At 45.0% G+C, this 23,314-nt stretch overlaps 1 protein-coding gene across 1 annotated transcript in view; it reads left to right on the top strand.

The window, feature by feature from the left end:
- The window catches only part of LOC118966698 (E3 ubiquitin-protein ligase RNF43-like), a 225,472-nt gene extending 209,297 nt beyond the window's left edge, over window positions 1-16,175 (top strand). Inside the window, exons 5-8 of the mRNA XM_036989594.1 lie at window positions 9,229-9,330; window positions 9,633-9,906; window positions 10,809-12,407; window positions 14,193-16,175. Of these exons, the coding sequence (XP_036845489.1) occupies window positions 9,229-9,330; window positions 9,633-9,906; window positions 10,809-12,407; window positions 14,193-14,218 (2,001 nt within the window). The 3' untranslated portion in view covers window positions 14,219-16,175. The remainder of the gene's footprint in view (window positions 1-9,228; window positions 9,331-9,632; window positions 9,907-10,808; window positions 12,408-14,192) is intronic.
- The last annotated feature ends 7,139 nt before the right edge of the window (window positions 16,176-23,314 follow it).

Raw genomic sequence — 23,314 nt, 5'->3', positions numbered from 1 at the left:
TGCTAGCTCTCAAGCTTAGCCTTTTGTTAACAACACTGTCATCTCAGATTTTCAAAATATGCTTCTCAACCATTGCAAAACAAGCATTTGTGTAACAGTATTGATGGCTAACGTAGCATTTAGCATTAACATTCAGCTGGCAACATTTACACAAAAAAACAGAAAAGCATTCAAAAAAATCATTTACCTTTGAAGAACTTCAGATGTTTTCAATGAGGAGACTCTCAGATAGCAAATGTTCAGTTTTTCCTGAAAGATTATTTGTTTAGGACAAATCGCTCCGTTTTCTGCGTCACGTTTAGCTATGAAAAAAACCCTGTATCCAGGATTGTGTAAATCTATCAGCAAGCTCATTAGCATAACACAACGTTAACTATTTATGAAAATCGCAAATGAAATGAAATAAATATGCCATCTCTCAAGCTTAGCCTTTTGTAAACAACACTGTCATCTCAGATTTTCAAAATATGCTTCTCAACCATAGGAAAACAATAATTTGTGTAAAAGTAGCTAGCTAGAGTTAGCATTTCGCGTTAGCATTTAGCGTTAGCATTAGCGTTAGCATCCAGCACGCAACATTAACAAAAACATAAAAGCCTTCAAATAAAATCATTTACCTTTGAAGAACTTCTGATGTTTTCAATGAGGATACTCTCAGTTAGATAGCAGATGCTCAGTTTTTCCAAAAAGATTCCTTGTGTATTAGAAATAGCTCTGTTTTATACATCACATTTGGCCACCAAAAAAAATCCATAAATTCAGTCCTCAAAACGCAAACTTTTTTCCAAATTAACTCCATAATATCGACTGAAAACATGGCAAACGTTGTTTAGAATCAATCATCAAGGTGTTTTTCACATATCTCTTCATTGATACATCGTTCTTGGACACATGCTTTCTCCCCTGAATCAAATGGTAAAGTGGAAGCAGCTGGCAATTGCGCACCGAATTCGACGCAGGACACCAGGCGGACACTTGGGAAATGTAGTCTCTTATGGTCAATCTTCCAATGATATGCCTACAAATACGTCACAATGCTGCTAAGACCTTGGGCGAACGACAGAAAGTGTAGGCTCATTCGTTGCGCAATCACAGCCATATAAGGAGAGAATGGAAAACAGAGCTTCAGAAATTCTGCTAATTCCTGGGTGATGCATCATCTTGGTTTCGCCTGTAGAATGAGTTCTGGGGCACTTACAGACAAAATCTTTGCAGATTCTGAAACTTCAGAGTGTTTTCTTTCCAAAACATCTTTTCGTGACAAAATATCGCGCTTAAAACGGGAACGTTTTTTATCCAAAAATGAAATAGCGCCCCTAGAGCTCTAAGAGGTTAAAGTTAGTGAGGGAGATATGAGTCTCCAGCTTCAGTGATTTTTGTAATTTGTTCCAGTCATTGGCAGCATAAAACTGGAAGGAAAGGCGGCCAAAAGAAGGAATTGGCTTTTGGGGGTGACCAGTGAAATATACCTGCTGGAGCGCTTGCTACGGGTGGGTGTTGCTATGGTGACCAGTGAGCTGAGAAAAGGCGGGGCTTTACCTAGCAACGACTTATAGATGACCTGGAGCCAGTGGGTTTGGTGACGAAATATGAAGCGAGGGCCAGCCAACGAGAGTATACAGGTCGCAGTGGTGGGTAGTATATGGGGCTTTGGTGACAAAATGGATGGCACTGTGATAGTACTGAGTAGAGGGTTGGAGGCTATTTTGTAAATGACATCGCCGAAGTCAAGGATCGGTAGGATAGTCAGTTTTACGAGGGTATGTTTGGCAGCATGAGGGAAGGAGGCTTTGTTGCGAAATAGGAAGCCAATTCTAGATTTAGATTTTGGATTGGAGATGCTTAATGTGAGTCTGGAAGGAGAGTTTACAGTCTAACCAGACACCTAGGTATTTGTAGTTGTCCAAATTTTCTAAGTCAGAACCGTCCAGAGTAGTGATGCTGGATGGGCGGGCACGTGCGGGCAGCGATCGGTTGAAGAGCATGCATTTAGTTTCACTTGCATTTAAGAGCAATTGGAGGCCACGGAAGGAAAGTTGTATGGCATTGAAGCTCGACTGGAGGTTAATTGACACAGTGTCCAAAGAAGGGCCAGAAGTACACAGAATGGTGTGGTCTGCGTAGAGGTGGATCAGAGAATCACCAGCAGCAAGAGAGAAATCATTGATGTATACAGAGAAAAGAGTCGGCCCGATAATTGAACCCTGTGGCACCCCCATAGAGACTGCCAGAGATCCGGACAACATGCCCTCCGATTTGACACACTGAACTCTGTCTGAGAAGTAGTTGGTGAACCAGGCGAGGCAGTCATTTGAGAAACCATTGCTGTTGAGTTTGCCGATAAGAATGCGGTGATTGACAGAGTCGAAAGCCTTGGCCAGGTTGATGAATACGGCTGCACAGTATTGTCTTTTATAGATGGCGGTTATGATATTGTTTAGGACCTTAAGCGTAGCTGAGGTCCACCCATGACCAGCTCTGAAACCAGATTGCATAGCGGAGAAGGTGCGGTGGGATTCGGAATGGTCGGTGATCTGTTTTTTAGGGTAGGATGGATATAGGTCTGTAACAGTTTGGGTCTAGAGGCAGGGCAGGGTAGGATGGATATAGGTCTGTAACAGTTTGGGTCTAGAGGCAGGGCAGGGCAGGGTAGGATGGATATAGGTCTGTAACAATTTGGGTCTAGAGGCAGGGCAGGGCAGGGTAGTATGGATATAGGTTTGTAACAGTTTGGGTCTAGAGGCAGGGCAGGGCAGGGTAGGATGGAAATAGGTCTGTAACAGTTTGGGTCTAGAGGCAGGGCAGGGTAGGATGGATATAGGTCTGTAACAGTTTAGGTCTAGAGGCAGGGCAGGGCAGGGTAGGATGGATGTAGGTCTGTAACAGTTTGGGTCTAGAGGCAGGGCAGGGCAGGGTAGGATGGATATAGGTCTGTAACAGTTTGGGTCTAGTGTCTCCCCCTTTGAAGAGGGGGAGACAGCTTTACAATCTTTGGGGATCTCAGACGATACGAAAGAGAGGTTGAACAGGCTCGGAATAGGGGTTGCAACAATTGCAGTGGATAATTTTAGAAAGAGAGGATCCAGATTGTCTAGCCCTGCTGATTTGTTGGGGTCAAGATTTTGCAGCTCTTTCAGAACATCAGCTATCTGGATTTGGGTGAAGGAGAAATTTGGGGAGGCTGGGGCAAGTTGCTGTGGGGGGTGCATAGCTGTTGACCGAGGTAGGGGTAGCCAGGTGGAAAGCATAGCCAGCCGTAGAAAAATGCTTATTGAAATTCTCAATTATCGTGGATTTTTTGGTGGTAACAATGTTTCCTAGCCTCAATGGGCAGCTGGGAGGAGGTGCTCTTATTCTCCATGGACTTTACAGAACTTCCCAGAACGTTTTGGAGTATGTGCTACAGAATGCAAATTTCTGTTTGAAAAAGCTAGCCTTAATTTGAAAATAAATTCATTAAAAATCCTACAATGTGATTTTCTTGATTTATTTTCTAATTTTGTCTGTCATAGTTGAAGTGTACCTATGAGGAAAATTCCAGGCCTCTTTCATCTTTTTAAGTAGGAGAACTTGCACAATTGGTGGCTGACTAAATACTTTTTTTGCCCCACTGTATAAAGGGAAGGAAATGATGAAGGTAAATAAAGTCCAGGTGTGAATCATAATGATTAACAGGTGAGCGTAATGATGAGTGCCAGGTGTGCGTAATGATGAGTACCAGGTGTGCGTAATGATGAGTACCAGGTCCAGGTGTGCGTAATGATGAATCCCAGGACCGGTGGTTAGTATTTGGAGGGGAGGAGCAGGAGAAGATGTGACAGTACCCACCCCCGACGCGCGGCTTTAGCCGCAGGGCGATGCCGACCGAGCGGTCTGGCCCGGGGTCCACGGGGCCAGGGCCGGCTGGAAACCCAAAACACACTGGAAGGAGGTCAACCCAGTGGAGGAGTGACTTAGCAAGTTTAGGGGGTACTCTGCCCAGTGAAGGAATTGTGCCCACTCATGCTGCCAATCCTGACAGTGACTCCTCAGGAACCTCACGAGCTCCTGCTTCATCCTTTCCACCTCCCCGTTTGACTGAGGCCGGTACCCGGAGGTGAGGCTGACCGTGACCCCGAGCTTCTCCAAGAAGGCCCTCCAAACTCGTGATATAAATTGGGGGCCACGGTTGGAGACGATGTCCTCTGGAAGGCCATAATGCCAGAAGACCTGCTGGAAGAGCAGTGAGGGGCCAGGAAGAGGGATTAATCGACATGCCTTGGATTCAGCGCGGATTCAGTCTCCTCGCTGTCCGTATGCACTGTAGGTTCCGATGGTCGGTGAGGATGACAAATGGTTCCTTGGCACCCTCCAGCCAGTGTCTCCACTCCTCTAATGCCAACTTCACCGCCAGGTGCTCCAGATCGCCGATGTCGTAATAATAAGAGTACACAAGGGAAAAAAAATAAGCATAAATATGGGTTGTATTTACAATGGTGTTTGTTCTTCACTGGTTGACCTTTTCTTGTAGCAACAGGTCACAAATCTTGCTGCAGTGATGGCACACTGTGGAATTTCACCCAGTAGATATGGGAGTTTATCAAAATCGGGTTTGTTTTCAAATTCCTTGTAAATATGTGTAATCTGAGGGAAATATGTGTCTCTAATATGGTCATACATTGGGCAGGAGGTTAGGAAGTGCAGATCAGTTTCCACCTCATTTTGTGGGCAGTTTGCACATAGCCTGTCTTCTCTTGAGAGCCAGGTCTGCCTACGGCGGCCTTTCTCAAAAGCAATGCTTTGCTCACTGAGTAGGGACATAGTCAAAGCTTTCCTTAAGTTTGGGTCAGTCACAGTGGTCAGGTATTCTGCCGCTGTGTACTCTCTGTTTAGGGCCAAATAGCATTCTAGTTTGCTCAGTTTTTTTTGTTAATTCTTTCCAATGTATCAAGTAATTATCTTTTTGTTTTCTCATGATTTGGTTGGATCTAATTGTGTTGCTGTCCAGGTCTGGCAGAATCTGTGCAGAATATCTAGGTGCTGCTGTAGGTCCTCCTTGGTTGGTGACAGAAGATCATCAGCAGACAGTCGACATTTAACTTCAGATTCTAGTAGGGTGAGGCCGGGTGCTGCAGACTTTTCTAGTGCCAATTCGTTGATATATATGTTGAAGAGGGTGGGGGCTTAAGCTGAAGCCCTGTCTCACCCCCCGGCCCTGTGGAAAGAAATATGTGTTTTTTGCCAATTTTAACCACACACATGTTTGTGTACATGGATTTTATAATGTCGTATGTTTTTCCCCCAACACCAATTTCCATCAATTTGTATAGCACACCCTCATGCCAAATTGAGTCTAAGGCTTTTTTGAAATTTTTTTATTTTACCTTTATTTAACCAGGCAAGTCAGTTAAGAACAAATTCTTATTTTCAATGACGGCCTGGGAACAGTGGGTTAACTGCCTGTTCAGGGGCAGAACGACAGATTTGTACCTTGTCAGCTCGGGGGTTTGAACTCACAACCTTCCGGTTACTAGTCCAACGCTCTAACCACTAGGCTACCCTGCCGCCCCAAATCAACAAAACATGAGAAGACTTTGCCTTTGTTTTGATTTGTGTGTTTGTCATTTAGAGTGTGCAGGGTGAATACGTGGTCTGTTGTACGGTAATTTGGTAAAAAGCCAATTTGACATTTTCTCTGTACATTGTTTTCACTGAGGAAATGTACGAGTCTGCTGCTAATGATAATGCAGAGGATTTCCCCAAGGTTGCTGTTGATGCATATCCCACAGTAGTTATTTGGGTCAAATTTGTCTCCTCTTTTGTGGATTGGGCTGATCAGTCCTTGGTTCCAAGTACTGGGGAAGATGCCAGAGCTAAGGATGATGTTAAAGAGTTTTAGTATAGCCAATTGGAATTTGTTGTCTGTATATTTGATCATTTCATTGAGGATACCATCAACACCACATGCCTTTTTGGGTTGGAGGGTTTTTATTTTGTCCTGTTGCTCATTCAAGGTAATTGGAGAATCCAGTGGGTTCTGGTAGTCTTTAATAGTTGATTCTAAGATGTGTATTTGATAATGTATACGTTTTTGCTGTTTGTTCTTTGTTATAGAGCCAAAAAGATTGTAGAGGTGGTTTACACATACCTCTCCGTTTTGGATAGATAATTCTTTGTGTTGTTGTTTGTTTAGTGTTTTCCAATTTTCCCAGAAGTGGTTAGAGTCTATGGATTCTTCAATTACATTGAGCTAATTTCTGACGTGCTGTTCCTTCTTTTTCCGTAGTGTATTTCTGTATTGTTTTAGTGATTCACCATAGTGAAGGCGTAGACTCAGGTTTTCCGGGTCTCTATATTTTTTTTGGTTGGACAGGTTTCTCAATTTCTTTCTTCGATTTTTGCATTCTTCATCAAACCATTTGTCATTGTTGTTCATTTTCTTTGAGATTTTTTGATTTTATAGGGAAGCTGAGAGGTCAAATATACTGTTAAGATTTTCTACTGCCAAGTTTACACCTTCACTATAACAGTGGAACGTTTTACCCAAGAAATTGTCTAAAAGGGATTTAATTTGTTGTTGCCTAATTGTTTTTTGGTAGGTTTCCAAACTGCATTCTTTCCATCTATAGCATTTCTTAGTGTTACTCAGTTCCTTTGGCTTTGATACCTCATGATTGAGTATTGCTCTGTTAGACTGTAGGGGGGCATATGGGGGAGGGAATGCTGTCATCCAGGTAGTTGTGTGTCCCCCTGTGTGCTGAGGGTGTCAGGTTCTTGTCCAGTTCTGGCATTTAGGTCGCCACAGACTAGTACATGTCCCTAAGCCTGGAAATGATTGATTTCCCCCTCCAAGATGGAGAAGCTGTCTTCAATAACTTCTTGGCGCACCCATCTCTTTAGCGGAATCATTTTCGTCAACATCCGCTGAATTGCAGAGCGTCAAATTAAAATAAAATTACTAAAAATATTTAATTTTTATGAAATCACAAGTGCAATATAGCAAAACACAGTTTAGCTTGTTGTTAATCCACCTGGCATGTCAGCTTTCCAAAAAATATATTTTTGGGCATTTTTCCAAGTGTTTATGTAAGGACATCTCTCTCAGCAGACAAAACATTTCAAACAGCAGCAAAGTAGAAAGTCAGAAAAGCAATAAAATGAATCGCTTACCTTTGATGATCTTTGGATGTTTTCACTCACGAGACTCCCAGTTACACAATAAATGTTCCTTTTGTTCCATAAAGATATTTTTTATATCCAAAATACCTCCATTTGGTTAGCGTGTTATGTTCAGAAATCCACAGGCTCAAGCGGTCACGACCGGGCAGACGAAAATTCCAAATAGTATCCGTAAAGTTCGTAGAAACAAGTCAAACGTTTTTTATAATCAATCCTCAAGTTGTTTTTACAATAAATAATATTTCAACCGGACCGTAGCTTTTTCAATAGGAGAGAGAGAGAAAATGTCTGTTCCAAGCTGCTCGCGCATGCAAAACTCTGCTGGCTCCCAGCCATCCACTGACGCGATGTGATCTTTCTCGCTCATTTTTTTCAGAAAAAAAGGCTGAAACTATGTCTAAAGACTGTTCAGACCATGTGGAAGCCATAGGAAAAGGAATCTGGTGGATATCCCTTTAAATGGAGGGAAGGCATGCAATGGAACAGGGAGCTTTCAAAATAGAAGGCACTTCCTCGTTGGATTTTCCTCAGGTTTTCGCCTGCGATATCAGTTCTGTTATACTCACAGACAATATTTAGACAGACAATTTCATTTGGGTACGTTTTTCATCCAAACATCAAAATACTGCCCCCTACACTCAAGAGGTTAAAGTATGGGGATTCTAGTGGGGGGATATTGGTAGCACACAGGAGGACATTTTTCTCTGTTAAGATCATTTCCTTTTGAATTTCTAGCCAAATGTAAAATGTTCCTGTTTTGATTAATTTAATGGAGTGAGTTAGGTCTGCTCTATACCAAATTAGCATACCCCCTGAGTCCCTTCCCTGTTTCACACCTGGTAGTTTGGTGGATGGGACTACCAGCTCTCTGTACCCAGAGGGCAACCAGTGGGTCCGACTTCTCTATATCATGTTTCTTGTAGGATGATAATGTCTGTATTTCTGATTTATTTGGTGAAGTCCAGGTTCCTGCTCTTTAGGCCAAAGGCAGATGACCTCAGGCCTTGGATATTCCAGGGTGAGAAGTGAAGGCTTTGTGTTCCATAAAGTGTCCAATGTTGTTGGTCGTGTGGTTTGGCCTCAGACCAGTAAGTGTGAGCAGAGCCTGCTGAGCAGAGCCTGCTGAGCATCTGAGCATCTTGGCTTGGGCTTGTGTTTGAGTTTTGTTGTTTGCCTGCTCACGACCTGGGCGTATATGTGACTTCCATGTTGAGACACTCTTTGCGGGGGTGGGGTGCATGGGGTGGGCAGGAGGGGCATAGGTCTGATCTTAGGGGGCCTAAATGGGGTGTGGGCATGGTTGATATGGGGGGGTGTTGATTGGTTGGGGTGGGGGTGTGTATGTGTCTGGTGGTGTTGTGGTCTGGATGTAAGTCCTCTCAGCGTGGGTCCTCTATGTATAGGTCTAGGGGGGGTCTCGCTGGTCTGGGCGGGGTGTCTATTGATCTGTTGCTCCTGTGTGAAGTGTTGGGGCTGCATTTGAGAGCGATGTCCTTTAGAGTCCGGGCGAAGGTGGGCACTGCTGCCCTGTATAGGTGGACCTGGTCATAGAGGCTGTTCAAGTCCAGGGTGGAGTGGTGGGCCAGGTAAACAGGTAAAGATTTGGTTTTGAGGCAGAGTCACGGGAAATACTTGCGTTTACCGGCTGTATGGTGACAGGGTGGAAGTCTTTTCGTGGTAGAGTGGAGATAACCACTTGTGCATCTACACCTGCATTGCTTCTACACCTGCATTGCTTGCTGTTTGGGGTTTTAGGCTGGGTTTCTGTACAGCACTTTGAGATATCAGCTGATGTACGAAGGGCTATATAAATACATTTGATTTGATTCTCCCTCTCTCTCTCTCTCTCTCCGTCTCTCTCTCCTCCCTCTCTCTGTCTCTCTCTCCTCTCTCTCTGTCTCTCTCTCTCTCTCCTCTCTCTCCCTCTCCTCTCTCTCTCTCTCTGTCTCTCTCTCCTCTCTCTGTCTCTCCTCTCTCTGTCTCTCTCTCCTCTCCTCTCTCTGTCTCTCTCTCCTCTCTCTGTCTCTCTCATTTCTCTCTCTCCTCTCTTTCCTCTCTCTCGCTTTCCAGGCCCACTATGATGTTGTTGTCCTGCTCACTATAGTCCTTGCTATTCTGGCCATCGTTACGATCTTTGCTTTCCGGTATCGATGCAAGTCCAGCAGAACCTGGGTGAGTCAGTCAACAACACCAGTCTCAATGTATCTGTCTTCATCTATCAATACCAAGGTCTTTATCTCTGCAGAATACAGCCATCTTAAAAGTGGTTTGTCTTTATCTCTGCAGAATACAGCCATCTTAAAAGTGGTTTAGTGTAAGTCCTGTAGACCAAACACTAAGGATAGTGGCCACTGAATATACAGCTGAAACATTCACCAGAAAAATCTCCCTGGAATTTGAACTTTGACATGTCTCAGTCCATTCTGAGGTTCTCTAACCTCCATCCCACACGGCTTGTTCTTCTACGACCACAGGACTCAGTCCACCAGCAGACGATGCGAGCCATCAGTCGTCTGGAGACGCGGATGTACAGTTCTCAGGGCTGCGGGGGCTCACAGCGCCACCGTGGGGGCTGGGGGTCTAATAGCAGCTCTAACTCCAGCCCCGTCTGTGCCATCTGTCTGGATGAGTTCCTGGAGGGACAGGACCTGAGGATCATCTCGTGTGCTCATGAGTTCCATAAGGAGTGTGTGGACCCCTGGCTACTGCAGCACCGCACCTGTCCCCTCTGCATGCACAACATCATGGGTAAGGACATGACATAGCCACGAGGGTTTTTTGGTCACCATCATGGGTAAGGACATGACATAACCACGAGGGTTTTTGGTCAATGGTTTTTACTTGATTTCTTGTAGTTTGTCCATGTTGTTTGTCTGTAATGACTTGGTGCTGCCTATCTTGGCCAGGACGCTCTTGAAAAGGAGATTTTAAATCTCAATGAGCCCTTCCTGGTTAAATAAAGGTTCAATAGAAAATAAATAACAAATAAAATAGGGGAGCTCTACAATGGGCCTAAGAGGAGGAAGCACAAGAACCTTTACCCACAGCTCTACAGTGGGCCTAAGAGGAGGAAGCACCTGAACCTTCACCCACTCTTCAGTATTACTATTATACTGGATAAGGGAATTATACAGTGAAAATACAGTTTTACACGCTGTCTGTCTGTCTGTGTATCCTGTCTGTCTGTCTGTCTGTCTGTGTATCCTGTCTGTCTGTCTGTCTGTCTCTGTCTGTCTGTCTCTCTGTCTGTCTGTCTGTCTGTCTGTCTGTCTGTCTGTCTGTCTGTCTGTCTGTCTGTCTGTCTGTCTGTCTGTCTGTCTGTCTGTCTGTCTGTCTGTCTGTCTGTCTGTCTGTCTAACTGTGTGTGTGTGTGTGTTGCTTGTCTGTCTGTCTGTCTGTCTGTCTGTCTGTCTGTGTGTGTATCCTGTCTGTCTGTCTGTCTGTCTGTCTGTCTGTCTGTCTGTCTGTCTGTCTGTCTGTCTGTCTGTCTGTCTGTCTGTGTATCCTGTCTGTCTGTCTGTCTGTCTGTCTGTCTGTCTGTCTGTCTGTCTGTCTGTCTGTCTGTCTGTCTGTCTGTCTGTCTGTGTAGCCTGTCTGTCTGTCTGTCTGTGTAGCCTGTCTGTCTGACTGTGTGTTGTAATGCTCCACAGGTTCAGAGCTGTCTGGACAGCCACGGAGGACCAGACTACAGCAGACCCCCGAGCACAGCCAGGGTTTCCTCCACACCCACCCCATCCCCTTCTCCATGAGGCCTCACTACCCCCGCGGTCCCTCTGGTCCATACCCCTCCCTGGGCCACTATAGCGGCTCCCCGCCTCTGGACCCCCAGACTCACCGCTTCCTCCCTAGTCGGCCCCTGGGCCCTGGTTGCGGATACCTCCACCCTGCAGAGGGCCCCGGAAGGCCCCACAGAGCCGGGGGCAGCTGCAAGATAGCAGGCCACCCTATGGATACCCACTACGGCCCCGGGCCCCGCCGCTCCTGCCACGCCTACCGCTCCGGCTGCCCTTCCCAGCGCAGCGCCTCCAGTTCCAGGCTCCACCACGCCCCCTCCTCTGCTCCCCGCGCCTCCGCAGGGGGAGCCCACAGCCGGGGGAACGAGGGGGGCAGCTGCTCTGGGGGGAGCTACCGGACAGAGCACAGTGGCTACCTGGCTGATGGGCCGGCCAGTGACTCTAGCTCTGGCCCCTGTCACGGCTCCTCCAGTGACTCGGTCCTCAACTGTACTGACGTGTCCCTGCAGGGTGTGTATGGTAGCTGGTCCACGTTCCGCAGCTCCCTGAGCAGTGACTATGATCCGTTTGTGTACTACGGGCCGGGACCGGGACCGACAGGCCGCAGGGACAGCATGGAGGCAGGGGCCCAGAGACCCAGGTCCCTGGACTCAGTGGTGAACAGAGACAGAGGACGAGGAGGAGGAGGAAGAAGAGGAGGGTGCTCTGAGGAACAGCAGCAGGCTGTGTTTAGCCACATCCACTACCACCGCCACAGACACCACCACTACCGAGAGGAAGGGGAGAGGGAGCACGCCCAGGGCCAGGGGCCAGGCAGGGGGTCGGACGAGGAGCTGGGGGCTACTGCTTTTGGCAGTAGCCCCCCGGCTCTGGACAAAGATTCCCCAGTGTGCCCTCTGAAAGACAGCCCCTGTCACTGCCCTAAGGCAGACCACACAGACAGTAGAGGGGCCCATGGCCACGGAACAGAGGGTCAGGGCCATGACCTCAGCCACCCCTCAGGCCTCCCTCCAGTCCTGGTAACCCCAGCCCCCTTACCACCCCCACCAACCTGCTGTCACCAGGACCACAGCCACGGGGGCCACCCCCACCGGAGGGCGGGCCGGCTGGGCGACTGTGTGCTCGACGGCCCCTCAGTGCGTTTCCAACAGAACCTGGACCTGCAGGACGACTGTAGCATCCACATCCACTATGACCAGGGCTACTGCTGCCCCCCTCCCGACCTGCCCCCCGCTCTGCTCTCCATGCCTGTGCCCCTCATCCTGGACTCTGGAGGAATGAGGCCCCTGGGGGGCCTAGAGGACTGGCCCTGCTGTGGAGGGCCCCACCATGTGGTGTGGCAGAAGCGGGTGCAGCAGGCCCACTCTGAGCCCCAGCTGCTGGGGCCCGGGCTTGGGGTCCCTATGGACATAACCCCACCCCCTTCCAGCAGGCGCCACCACGGTCCCCACAGCCCAGGGGACGACCGCAACACAGACTTATGTTTATACTGCCAAACACTACACAATAATCAGGGTGGGTGTTCAACCAGTCCTTAAACTTTTTTTTATATAGCTACATATGATGTGAACAACTGCCATCTTGTTCATCGTTTTCCCCATAGGAATGGTATTATATAAGGTCATCGTTTCCCCCATAGGAATGGTATTCTCCAAGGTCATCGTTTCCCCCATAGGAATGGTATTCTCCAAGGTCATCGTTTTCCCCATAGGAATGGTATTCTCCAAGGTCATCGTTTTCCCCATAGGAATGGTATTCTCCAAGGTCATCGTTTTCCCCATAGGAATGGTATTATATAAGGTCATCGTTTCCCCCATAGGAATGGTATTATATAAGGTCATCGTTCCCCCCATAGGAATGGTATTCTCCAAGGTCATCGTTTCCCCCATAGGAATGGTATTCTCCAAGGTCATCGTTTCCCCCATAGGAATGGTATTATATAAGGTCATCGTTTCCCCCATAGGAATGGTATTCTCCAAGGTCATCGTTTCCCCCATAGGAATGGTATTCTCCAAGGTCATCGTTTCCCCCATAGGAATGGTATTATATAAGGTCATCGTTTCCCCCATAGGAATGGTATTCTCCAAGGTCATCGTTTCCCCCATAGGAATGGTATTCTCCAAGGTCATCGTTTCCCCCATAGGAATGGTATTATATAAGGTCATCGTTTCCCCCATAGGAATGGTATTCTCCAAGGTCATCGTTTCCCCCATAGGAATGGTATTCTCCAAGGTCATCGTTTCCCCCATAGGAATGGTATTCTCCAAGGTCATCGTTTCCCCCATAGGAATGGTATTCTCCAAGGTCATCGTTTCCCCCATAGGAATGGTATTCTCCAAGGTCATCGTTTCCCCCATAGGAATGGTATTCTCCAAGGTCATTGTTTCCCCCATAGGAATGGTATTCTCCAAGGTCATCGTTTCCCCCATAGGAATGGTATTCTCCAAGGTCATCGTTTCCCCCATAGGAATGGTATTATATAAGGTCATCGTTTCCCCCATAGGAATGGTATTCTCCAAGGTCATCGTTTCCCCCATAGGAATGGTATTCTCCAAGGTCATCGTTTCCCCCATAGGAATGGTATTATATAAGGTCATCGTTTCCCCCATAGGAATGGTATTCTCCAAGGTCATCGTTTCCCCCATAGGAATGGTATTCTCCAAGGTCATCGTTTCCCCCATAGGAATGGTATTATATAAGGTCATCGTTTCCCCCATAGGAATGGTATTCTCCAAGGTCATCGTTTCCCCCATAGGAATGGTATTCTCCAAGGTCATCGTTTCCCCCATAGGAATGGTATTATATAAGGTCATCGTTTCCCCCATAGGAATGGTATTCTCCAAGGTCATCGTTTCCCCCATAGGAATGGTATTCTCCAAGGTCATTGTTTCCCCCATAGGAATGGTATTATATAAGGTCATCGTTTCCCCCATAGGAATGGTATTCTCCAAGGTCATCGTTTCCCCCATAGGAATGGTATTCTCCAAGGTCATCGTTTCCCCCATAGGAATGGTATTAGATAAGGTCATCGTTTCCCCCATAGGAATGGTATTATATAAGGTCATCGTTTTTATGTCTTAAGCTCAATTTGTCTTTCCGTGCTTCTTTTGCATTCTATCTCCTCACCTCCGTATGAACCTAATTGGAGGGAAGTTGAATGAATTGCATTTTGGGAAAGAAGGTGAGGAGAGAGGAATTGAGGAAGAGCCCCATGTGTGTCGTTCTTCCTGACATCCTGTGTGTCATGTCTCTGTGCATTGGAGAGGTAAATAAACCTGTCGTCTTTTTCTCTACCTCCAGGATCCGAGGAGGAGTCCGGCGTGTGAGGACTCGCGAGTTGCATCCCCAACTTCACGCTGCTACGTACACAGGAGCCGGAACGGACAAACACATCATCGCGCGGCCATGTTTCTCAAGTCTTCCAAATAATTCCACATTTAATAGCTGCATTCAGACTACACTTCCCAGAATCCCCCAGTCAGTGCTCAGAGTTCCGTCTGTCCCACAACGATCAAAATGAGTCTACGAGATTCTGATTGTTTTGAAGTTTATTTATTTTGACCATCAATTCAAACAATAAGCACAAGTCATGTATGGATGTCAAATTGCTCTAATTCATTGTTGAATTCCAGTATTTCAATGTGTTTGATTGGGAGTTTTGTTGTTGCTTAGTGATTGTGTTTCAAGATGGAGACTGACTGGGAGATGCTGGAAATGTTTTTTTGTTGTTGTTTTGTTTTTCGTCTTGTTTTTATTTTGTTTTGTAAATTACAGGAATAATTCAATACCAACAAGTTCCCAGGTTGCCTTAGTGACCACAAGGAATGATCACTGCTCAGGGCTTGAGCCTCGATTCACATCACGACATTCCCCAACTATCTCCCTCATTAGAAATCACACGGACATATTGGATGTCTGATTCCTTGAGTGGTTGATTGAGTACTTAATCAATTATACTATGAGGTACTACTCAGTAATACTTAATATCCTTAAAGTCCTTTATTTGTGTAGAAACAGAATGTAGACGAGCATTGGATCATGTACGACACCCATACATGGAGGTTTCTTGCTCTTTCCAGCCTAACTCAAATCAGATTCAGAAATGTTTCCCTTCGGGGTGGGTTTTACTAAGGTACTCAGAGCTACGGAAAAGAGACAAGAAACTTATCATTAGGGGAGAACAGTGATTTTCTTAGCTGGACCTACAAGCAGTGAGCATCCTGAAAGGTCATCCTGAGAGGTCATCCTGAAAGGTCATCCTGAAAGGTCTTCCTGAGAGGTCATTAGAGGCTAGTATGGGGACTTGTGTTGGTTCATTCAATAATGGCAGCTGTTTCCATCACATTTAATGTGTTTTTTGGTTCGGTAAAAACATATATTTTTTTTATTTTGTAATTGTGTTTTTCATCGTTAAAAGAAAGAACCAGACTGATCTATGTTATTACAAGCTATTTTTGTTTTGCTCATGTCATTTCTCATGTTGCCAGTGGTTACGTAGTATGTTTGACCTGAGCGCTGGTTTGGTGGCCAGTGAAGGATGGGAGGGGCCCTCCACACAAACCTGGGTTCAAACTGTATTTGACATATTTCAAATACTGTAGCTGTGCTTGATTCAGCTTACCTGGCTCCATGGGACCAATGGTATAGTCCTAAAAAATGTAAACCCCGCCCATCTGGCGTGCACTCCAGTAAGGATAAAATATGCAAATGCTCAAGTATGTGAAATATTTAAAATTCTATTTGAACCTAAAGGGAGGTCTGCCACCAGAACAGCAGCGTGGGTGGAGCTTCGCTCGGCTCAGAAAGGACATGAACCATGTCGTCTGCTCTTCACCCCTGACCCCTGACCTTTATCCCCATCACCTATTACACAACCCTATCGTTGTCCACCAGCAAGGATATTGTCTCCTTTCCATATCCCATCTACCAGCAGCTATAGCTCACCAGGGGTGCCCTTATCTTAAACATTGTAGCAAAATATTATATACAGAATTACTATGTAATAACTGGAGGAAAGCCATGATAATTCATAATTCATTCAACTTTGGGAACATAACATTATTCACGACCAAACATTTACCGAACAAACCTGCGGCCTTAAATAGAAGCCTGGTGCCGCTCAGTCAGTCAAGCCCTTTCCCTGAATGTCTCACTTGGATCCAACATCCCAGGATATTAAATGTGTGTAGTTATACAGTACCAGTCAAAAGTTTGGACACGCCTACACATTCAAGGGTTTTTCTGTATTTTTACTATTTTCTACATTGTACAATAATAGTGAAGACGTCAAAACTATGGAATAACACATGGAATCATGTAGTAACCAAAAAAGTGTTAAACAAATCAAAATATATTTTATATTTGAGATCCTTCAAAGTAGCCACCCTTTGCCTTGATGACAGCTTTGCACACACTTGGCATTCTCTCAACCAGCTTCATGAGGTAGTCACCTGGAATGCATTTCAATTTTAACAGGTGTGCCTTGTTAAAAGTTAATTTGTGGAATTTCTTTCCTTCTTAATTCGTTTGAGCCAATCAGATGTGTTGTGACTAGGTAGGGGTGGTATACAGACGATAGCCCTATTTGGTAAAAGACCAAGTCCATATTATGGCAAGAACAGCTCAAATAAGCAAAGAGAAATGACAGTCCATCATTACTTTAAGACATGAAGGTCAGTCAATACAGAACATTTTAAGAACTTTGAAAGTTTATTCAAGTGCAGTTGCAAAAACCATCAAGAGCTATGATGAAACTAGCTCTCATGAGGACCACCACAGGAAAGGAAGACCCAGAGTTACCTCTGCTGCAGAGGATAAGTTCAATAGAGATACCAGCCTCAGAAATTGCAGCCCATATACATTTTTCACAGAGTTCAAGTAACAGACACATCTCATAACATCAACTGTTCAGAGGAGAATAAGGCCTTCATGGTCAAATTGCTGTAAAGAAACCACTACTAAAAGACACCAATGAGAAGAAGAGACTTGCTTGGGCGAAGAAACACGAGCACTGAATATTAGACCGGTGGAACTGCTTGGCCCAAATTTGAGATTTCTGGTTCCAACCGCAGTGTATTTGTGAGACCCAGAGTAGGTGAACGGATGATCTCCGCATGTGTGGTTCCCACCGTGAAGCATGGAGGTGGAGGTGTGATGGTGTGGGGGTGCTTTGCTGGTGACACTGTCAGTGATTTATTTAGAATTGAAGCCACACTTAACCAGTATGTCTACCACAGCATTCTGCAGCGATACGCCATCCCATCTGGTTTGCGCTTAGTGGAACTATCATTTGTTTTTCAACATGACAATGACCCTAAACACACCTCCAGGCGGTGTAAGGGCTATTTGACCAAGGAGAGTGATGGATTGCTGCATCAGATGACCTGACCTCCACAATCACCCAACCTCAACCTAATTGAGATGGTTTGGGAAGAGTTGGACCGCCGCAGAGTGAAGGAAAAGCAGCCAACAAGTGCTCAGCATATGAGGGAACTTCTTCAAGACTGTTGGAAAAGCATTCCAGGTGAAGCTGGTTGAGAGAATGCCAAGAGTGTGCAAAGCTATCATCAAGGCACAGGGTGGCTACTTTGAAGAATCTAAAATCTAAAATATATTTTGATTTGTTTAACACTTTTTGGGTTACTACATGATTCCATATGTGTTATTTCATAGTTTTGATGTCTTCACTATTATTATACAATGTGAAAAACAGTTTTTTTTAAAATAAGAAAAACCCTTGAATGAGTAGGTGTGTCCAAACTTTTGACTGGTACTGTATATCTCCTCCAATATATTTGAGTTCTTACTGTATTTGAATACATGGAGGCTCAGTGGACGTGTGCAAGGAGACTGTATATGAATACATGGAGGCTTAGTGGACGTGTGCAAGGAGACTGTATTGAGGCTCAGTATTGCGTCCGAGGTAAACATTGAAAATGAATAAACACATTGATCCACAGAGTATTTTCTAAATAGTTGGAAGCACTTATAAAACAACAACCTTTAAAATGTCACGCGGCTGATTGACGGTAGTAACACTCTGAACCAGTTATGAGACGAGTCCATCTATTCCATTTACTTCAGTTGTGCCTTTATGAAGTCAGGTTTCAAAAAAGGTTAGTCGTGTGCTCTTCATTCACTACCTCCCGTGGATCGGTTGAAGTTTATTCTTAGATCTTAGATCATCAAATCACCTAATACATTAAGCTATTTGCTGCCTTCTGTTCCTGCTGCGTCAATCTAAACCCAATTCACTAGGTTTTGCTTTACGAGAACGTGTTGGAATCGTACGCAGTCAAAAATCATGGACAATCTATAGATTACAGCCCCGTATTTACCCATAACTCGTTTTCCAATGTGTTTTTGGAGACAGCTTCTCACGCTAATACTTCAGCCTGGTTAAACTAGACTGAACAGTCCCCTATAGCCTGGTTAAACTAGACTGAACAGTCCCCTATAGCCTGGTTAAACTAGACTGAACAGTCCCCTATAGCCTGGTTAAACTAGACTGAACAGTCCCCTATAGCCTGGTTAAACTAGACTGAACAGTCCCCTATTGCCTGGTTAAACCAGACTGAACAGTCCCCTATAGCCTGGTTAAACCAGACTGAACAGTCCCCTATAGCCTGGTTAAACCAGACTGAACAGTCCCCTATATCCTGGTTAAACCAGACTGAACAGTCCCCTATAGCCTGGTTAAACTAGACTGAACAGTCCCCTATAGCCTGGTTAAACTAGACTGAACAGTCCCCTATAGCCTGGTTAAACTAGACTGAACAGTCCCCTATAGCCTGGTTAAACCAGACTGAACAGTCCCCTATAGCCTGGTTAAACCAGACTGAACAGTCCCCTATAGCCTGGTTAAACCAGACTGAACAGTCCCCTATAGCCTGGTTAAACCAGACTGAACAGTCCCCTATAGCCTGGTTAAACTAGACTGAACAGTCCCCTATAGCCTGGTTAAACTAGACTGAACAGTCCCCTATATCCTGGTTAAACCAGACTGAACAGTCCCCTATAGCCTGGTTAAACTAGACTGAACAGTCCCCTATAGCCTGGTTAAACTAGACTGAACAGTCCCCTATAGCCTGGTTAAACTAGACTGAACAGTCCCCTATAGCCTGGTTAAACCAGACTGAACAGTCCCCTATAGCCTGGTTAAACCAGACTGAACAGTCCCCTATAGCCTGGTTAAACCAGACTGAACAGTCCCCTATTGCCTGGTTAAACCAGACTGAACAGTCCCCTATAGCCTGGTTAAACCAGACTGAACAGTCCCCTATAGCCTGGTTAAACTAGACTGAACAGTCCCCTATAGCCTGGTTAAACCAGACTGAACAGTCCCCTATAGCCTGGTTAAACCAGACTGAACAGTCCCCTATAGCCTGGTTAGACCAGACTGAACAGTCCCCTATAGCCTGGTTAAACTAGACTGAACAGTCCCCTATAGCCTGGTTAAACCAGACTGAACAGTCCCCTATAGCCTGGTTAAAACAGACTGAACAGTCCCCTATAGCCTGGTTAAACCAGACTGAACAGTCCCCTATAGCCTGGTTAAACCAGACTGAACAGTCCCCTATAGCCTGGTTAAACTAGACTGAACAGTCCCCTATAGCCTGGTTAAACCAGACTGAACAGTCCCCTATAGCCTGGTTAAACCAGACTGAACAGTCCCCTATAGCCTGGTTAAACTAGACTGAACAGTCCCCTATAGCCTGGTTAAACTAGACTGAACAGTCCCCTATAGCCTGGTTAAACCAGACTGAACAGTCCCCTATAGCCTGGTTAAACCAGACTGAACAGTCCCCTATAGCCTGGTTAAACCAGACTGAACAGTCCCCTATAGCCTGGTTAAACCAGACTGAACAGTCCCCTATAGCCTGGTTAAACCAGACTGAACAGTCCCCTATAGCCTGGTTAAACCAGACTGAACAGTCCCCTATAGCCTGGTTAAACTAGACTGAACAGTCCCCTATAGCCTGGTTAAACCAGACTGAACAGTCCCCTATAGCCTGGTTAAACCAGACTGAACAGTCCCCTATAGCCTGGTTAAACCAGACGGAACAGTCCCCTATAGCCTGGTTAAACCAGACTGAACAGTCCCCTATAGCCTGGTTAAACCAGACTGAACAGTCCCCTATAGCCTGGTTAAACCAGACTGAACAGTCCCCTATAGCCTGGTTAAACCAGACTGAACAGTCCCCTATAGCCTGGTTAAACCAGACTGAACAGTCCCCTATAGCCTGGTTAAACCAGACTGAACAGTCCCCTATAGCCTGGTTAAACCAGACTGAACAGTCCCCTATAGCCTGGTTAAACCAGACTGAACAGTCCCCTATAGCCTGGTTAAACCAGACTGAACAGTCCCCTATAGCCTGGTTAAACCAGACTGAACAGTCCCCTATAGCCTGGTTAAACCAGACTGAACAGTCCCCTATAGCCTGGTTAAACCAGACTGAACAGTCCCCTATAGCCTGGTTAAACCAGACTGAACAGTCCCCTATAGCCTGGTTAAACCAGACTGAACAGTCCCCTATTGCCTGGTTAAACTAGACTGAACAGTCCCCTATAGCCTGGTTAAACCAGACTGAACAGTCCCCTATAGCCTGGTTAAACCAGACTGAACAGTCCCCTATAGCCTGGTTAAACCAGACTGAACAGTCCCCTATAGCCTGGTTAAACCAGACTGAACAGTCCCCTATAGCCTGGTTAAACCAGACTGAACAGTCCCCTATAGCCTGGTTAAACTAGACTGAACAGTCCCCTATAGCCTGGTTAAACTAGACTGAACATATCCCTATAGCCTGGTTAAACTAGACTGAATAGTCCCCTATAGCCTGGTTAAACCAGACTGAACAGTCCCCTATAGCCTGGTTAAACTAGACTGAACAGTCCCCTATAGCCTGGTTAAACTAGACTGAACAGTCCCCTATAGCCTGGTTAAACCAGACTGAACAGTCCCCTATAGCCTGGTTAAACTAGACTGAACAGTCCCCTATAGCCTGGTTAAACCAGACTGAACAGTCCCCTATAGCCTGGTTAAACCAGACTGAACAGTCCCCTATAGCCTGGTTAAACTAGACTGAACAGTCCCCTATAGCCTGGTTAAACCAGACTGAACATTCCCCTATAGCCTGGTTAAACCCGTCTGAACAGTCCCCTATAGCCTGGTTAAACCAGACTGAACAGTCCCCTATAGCCTGGTTAAACCAGACTGAACAGTCCCCTATAGCCTGGCTAAACCAGACTGAACATTCCCCTATAGCCTGGTTAAACCCGTCTGAACAGTCCCCTATAGCCTGGTTAAACCAGACTGAACAGTCCCCTATAGCCTGGTTAAACCAGACTGAACAGTCCCCTATAGCCTGGTTAAACCAGACTGAACAGTCCCCTATAGCCTGGTTAAACCAGACTGAACAGTCCCCTATAGCCTGGTTAAACCAGACTGAACAGTCCCCTATAGCCTGGTTAAACTAGACTGAACAGTCCCCTATAGCCTGGTTAAACTAGACTGAACAGTCCCCTATAGCCTGGTTAAACCAGACTGAACAGTCCCCTATAGCCTGGTTAAACTAGACTGAACAGTCCCCTATAGCCTGGTTAAACCCGTCTGAACAGTCCCCTATAGCCTGGTTAAACCAGACTGAACAGTCCCCTATAGCCTGGTTAAACCAGACTGAACAGTCCCCTATAGCCTGGTTAAACCAGACTGAACAGTCCCCTATAGCCTGGTTAAACCAGACTGAACAGTCCCCTATAGCCTGGTTAAACTAGACTGAACAGTCCCCTATAGCCTGGTTAAACTAGACTGAACACTGCGCCCACGAATGTTTCCCTTCAAAAACAAACATTGTAAAAACATTCTGCATTCCAGGCTACAGCCTGAGCTGAAAATGACTAAATCACAACCAACCAGCACTTTTGCTGAAACTCAACGGAAAGGTTATCAGAGCAATATAACTATGACGATGACCAGTACAATGAAATATAAACACTTCAAAATCTATGAAACATCCCTGAAACATTTTGGTTGGGTGATTTTATTATCCTTTTTTTTTGTGTCCTTTTCTGTTTTTGATGATTGTTTTTTTCCCTTTTTTTCCCGAATGCATACTGAGATGAAATGGCCTTTTTTCAGAACACGATCCCTATGGAAACGGGATCCGTCAGTATATTTTTTAGATACTTTGTGTACAAAAAAGAGAAAGACAAAAACATAAATGAAATAAAAGTGTTGTATTTTATATATAATAGAACATTTCAATATGGTGATATGTCACTAATATATTTATTTACTAATATATTTATCCATTATTTTTTTTATTTTTTTTGTCCAGGTTTTGAAAAATACTACATGTTTTCTGTATAGAAAACAATATCTATATGAAACTATGTGCCTTCACAGATGTGTCCACCTGGCTTCATTCCAATTATATGCAAATAAATTATTTTGAAGTAAAAACCTCTGGTGGCTGAATATGGTCTAAATTGTATGTAAAAAATGAACCTGTTTTTTGTTGTTGTTGTATTTATCTGACAAATCTAGGTTATTCAATTAATGTACATTTTTCAGATATATATCAGAATTATCATTGTGTGGTCTGCTGGCGAGATATATATCAGAATTATCATTGTGTGGTCTGCTGGCGAGATATATATCAGAATTATCATTGTGTGGTCTGCTGGTGAGATATATATCAGAATTATCATTGTGTGGTCTGCTGGCGAGATATATATCAGAATTATCATTGTGTGGTCTGCTGGCGAGATATATATCAGAATTATCATTGTGTGGTCTGCTGGTGAGATATATATCAGAATTATCATTGTGTGGTCTGCTGGTGAGATATATATCAGAATTATCATTGTGTGGTCTGCTGGCGAGATATATATCAGAATTATCATTGTGTGGTCTGCTGGCGAGATATATATCAGAATTATCATTGTGTGGTCTGCTGGTGAGATATATATCAGAATTATCATTGTGTGGTCTGCTGGCGAGATATATATCAGAATTATCATTGTGTGGTCTGCTGGTGAGATATATATCAGAATTATCATTGTGTGGTCTGCTGGTGAGATATATATCAGAATTATCATTGTGTGGTCTGCTGGCGAGATATATATCAGAATTATCATTGTGTGGTCTGCTGGTGAGATATATATCAGAATTATCATTGTGTGGTCTGCTGGTGAGATATATATCAGAATTATCATTGTGTGGTCTGCTGGCGAGATATATATCAGAATTATCATTGTGTGGTCTGCTGGTGAGATATATATCAGAATTATCATTTTCTGGTCTGCTGGGGAGATATATATCAGAATTATCATTGTGTGGTCTGCTGGCGAGATATATATCAGAATTATCATTGTGTGGTCCCCTGGCGAGATATATTCTGCCATTTAACTTACAAAAGATA

This window comes from Oncorhynchus mykiss, chromosome 10, assembly GCF_013265735.2.
Source record: "Oncorhynchus mykiss isolate Arlee chromosome 10, USDA_OmykA_1.1, whole genome shotgun sequence".
In the NCBI taxonomy this organism is placed as follows: domain Eukaryota; kingdom Metazoa; phylum Chordata; class Actinopteri; order Salmoniformes; family Salmonidae; genus Oncorhynchus; species Oncorhynchus mykiss.
The sequence above is the reverse complement of the archived record's forward strand: the minus strand, read 5'-3'. Positions and strand labels throughout refer to the sequence as shown.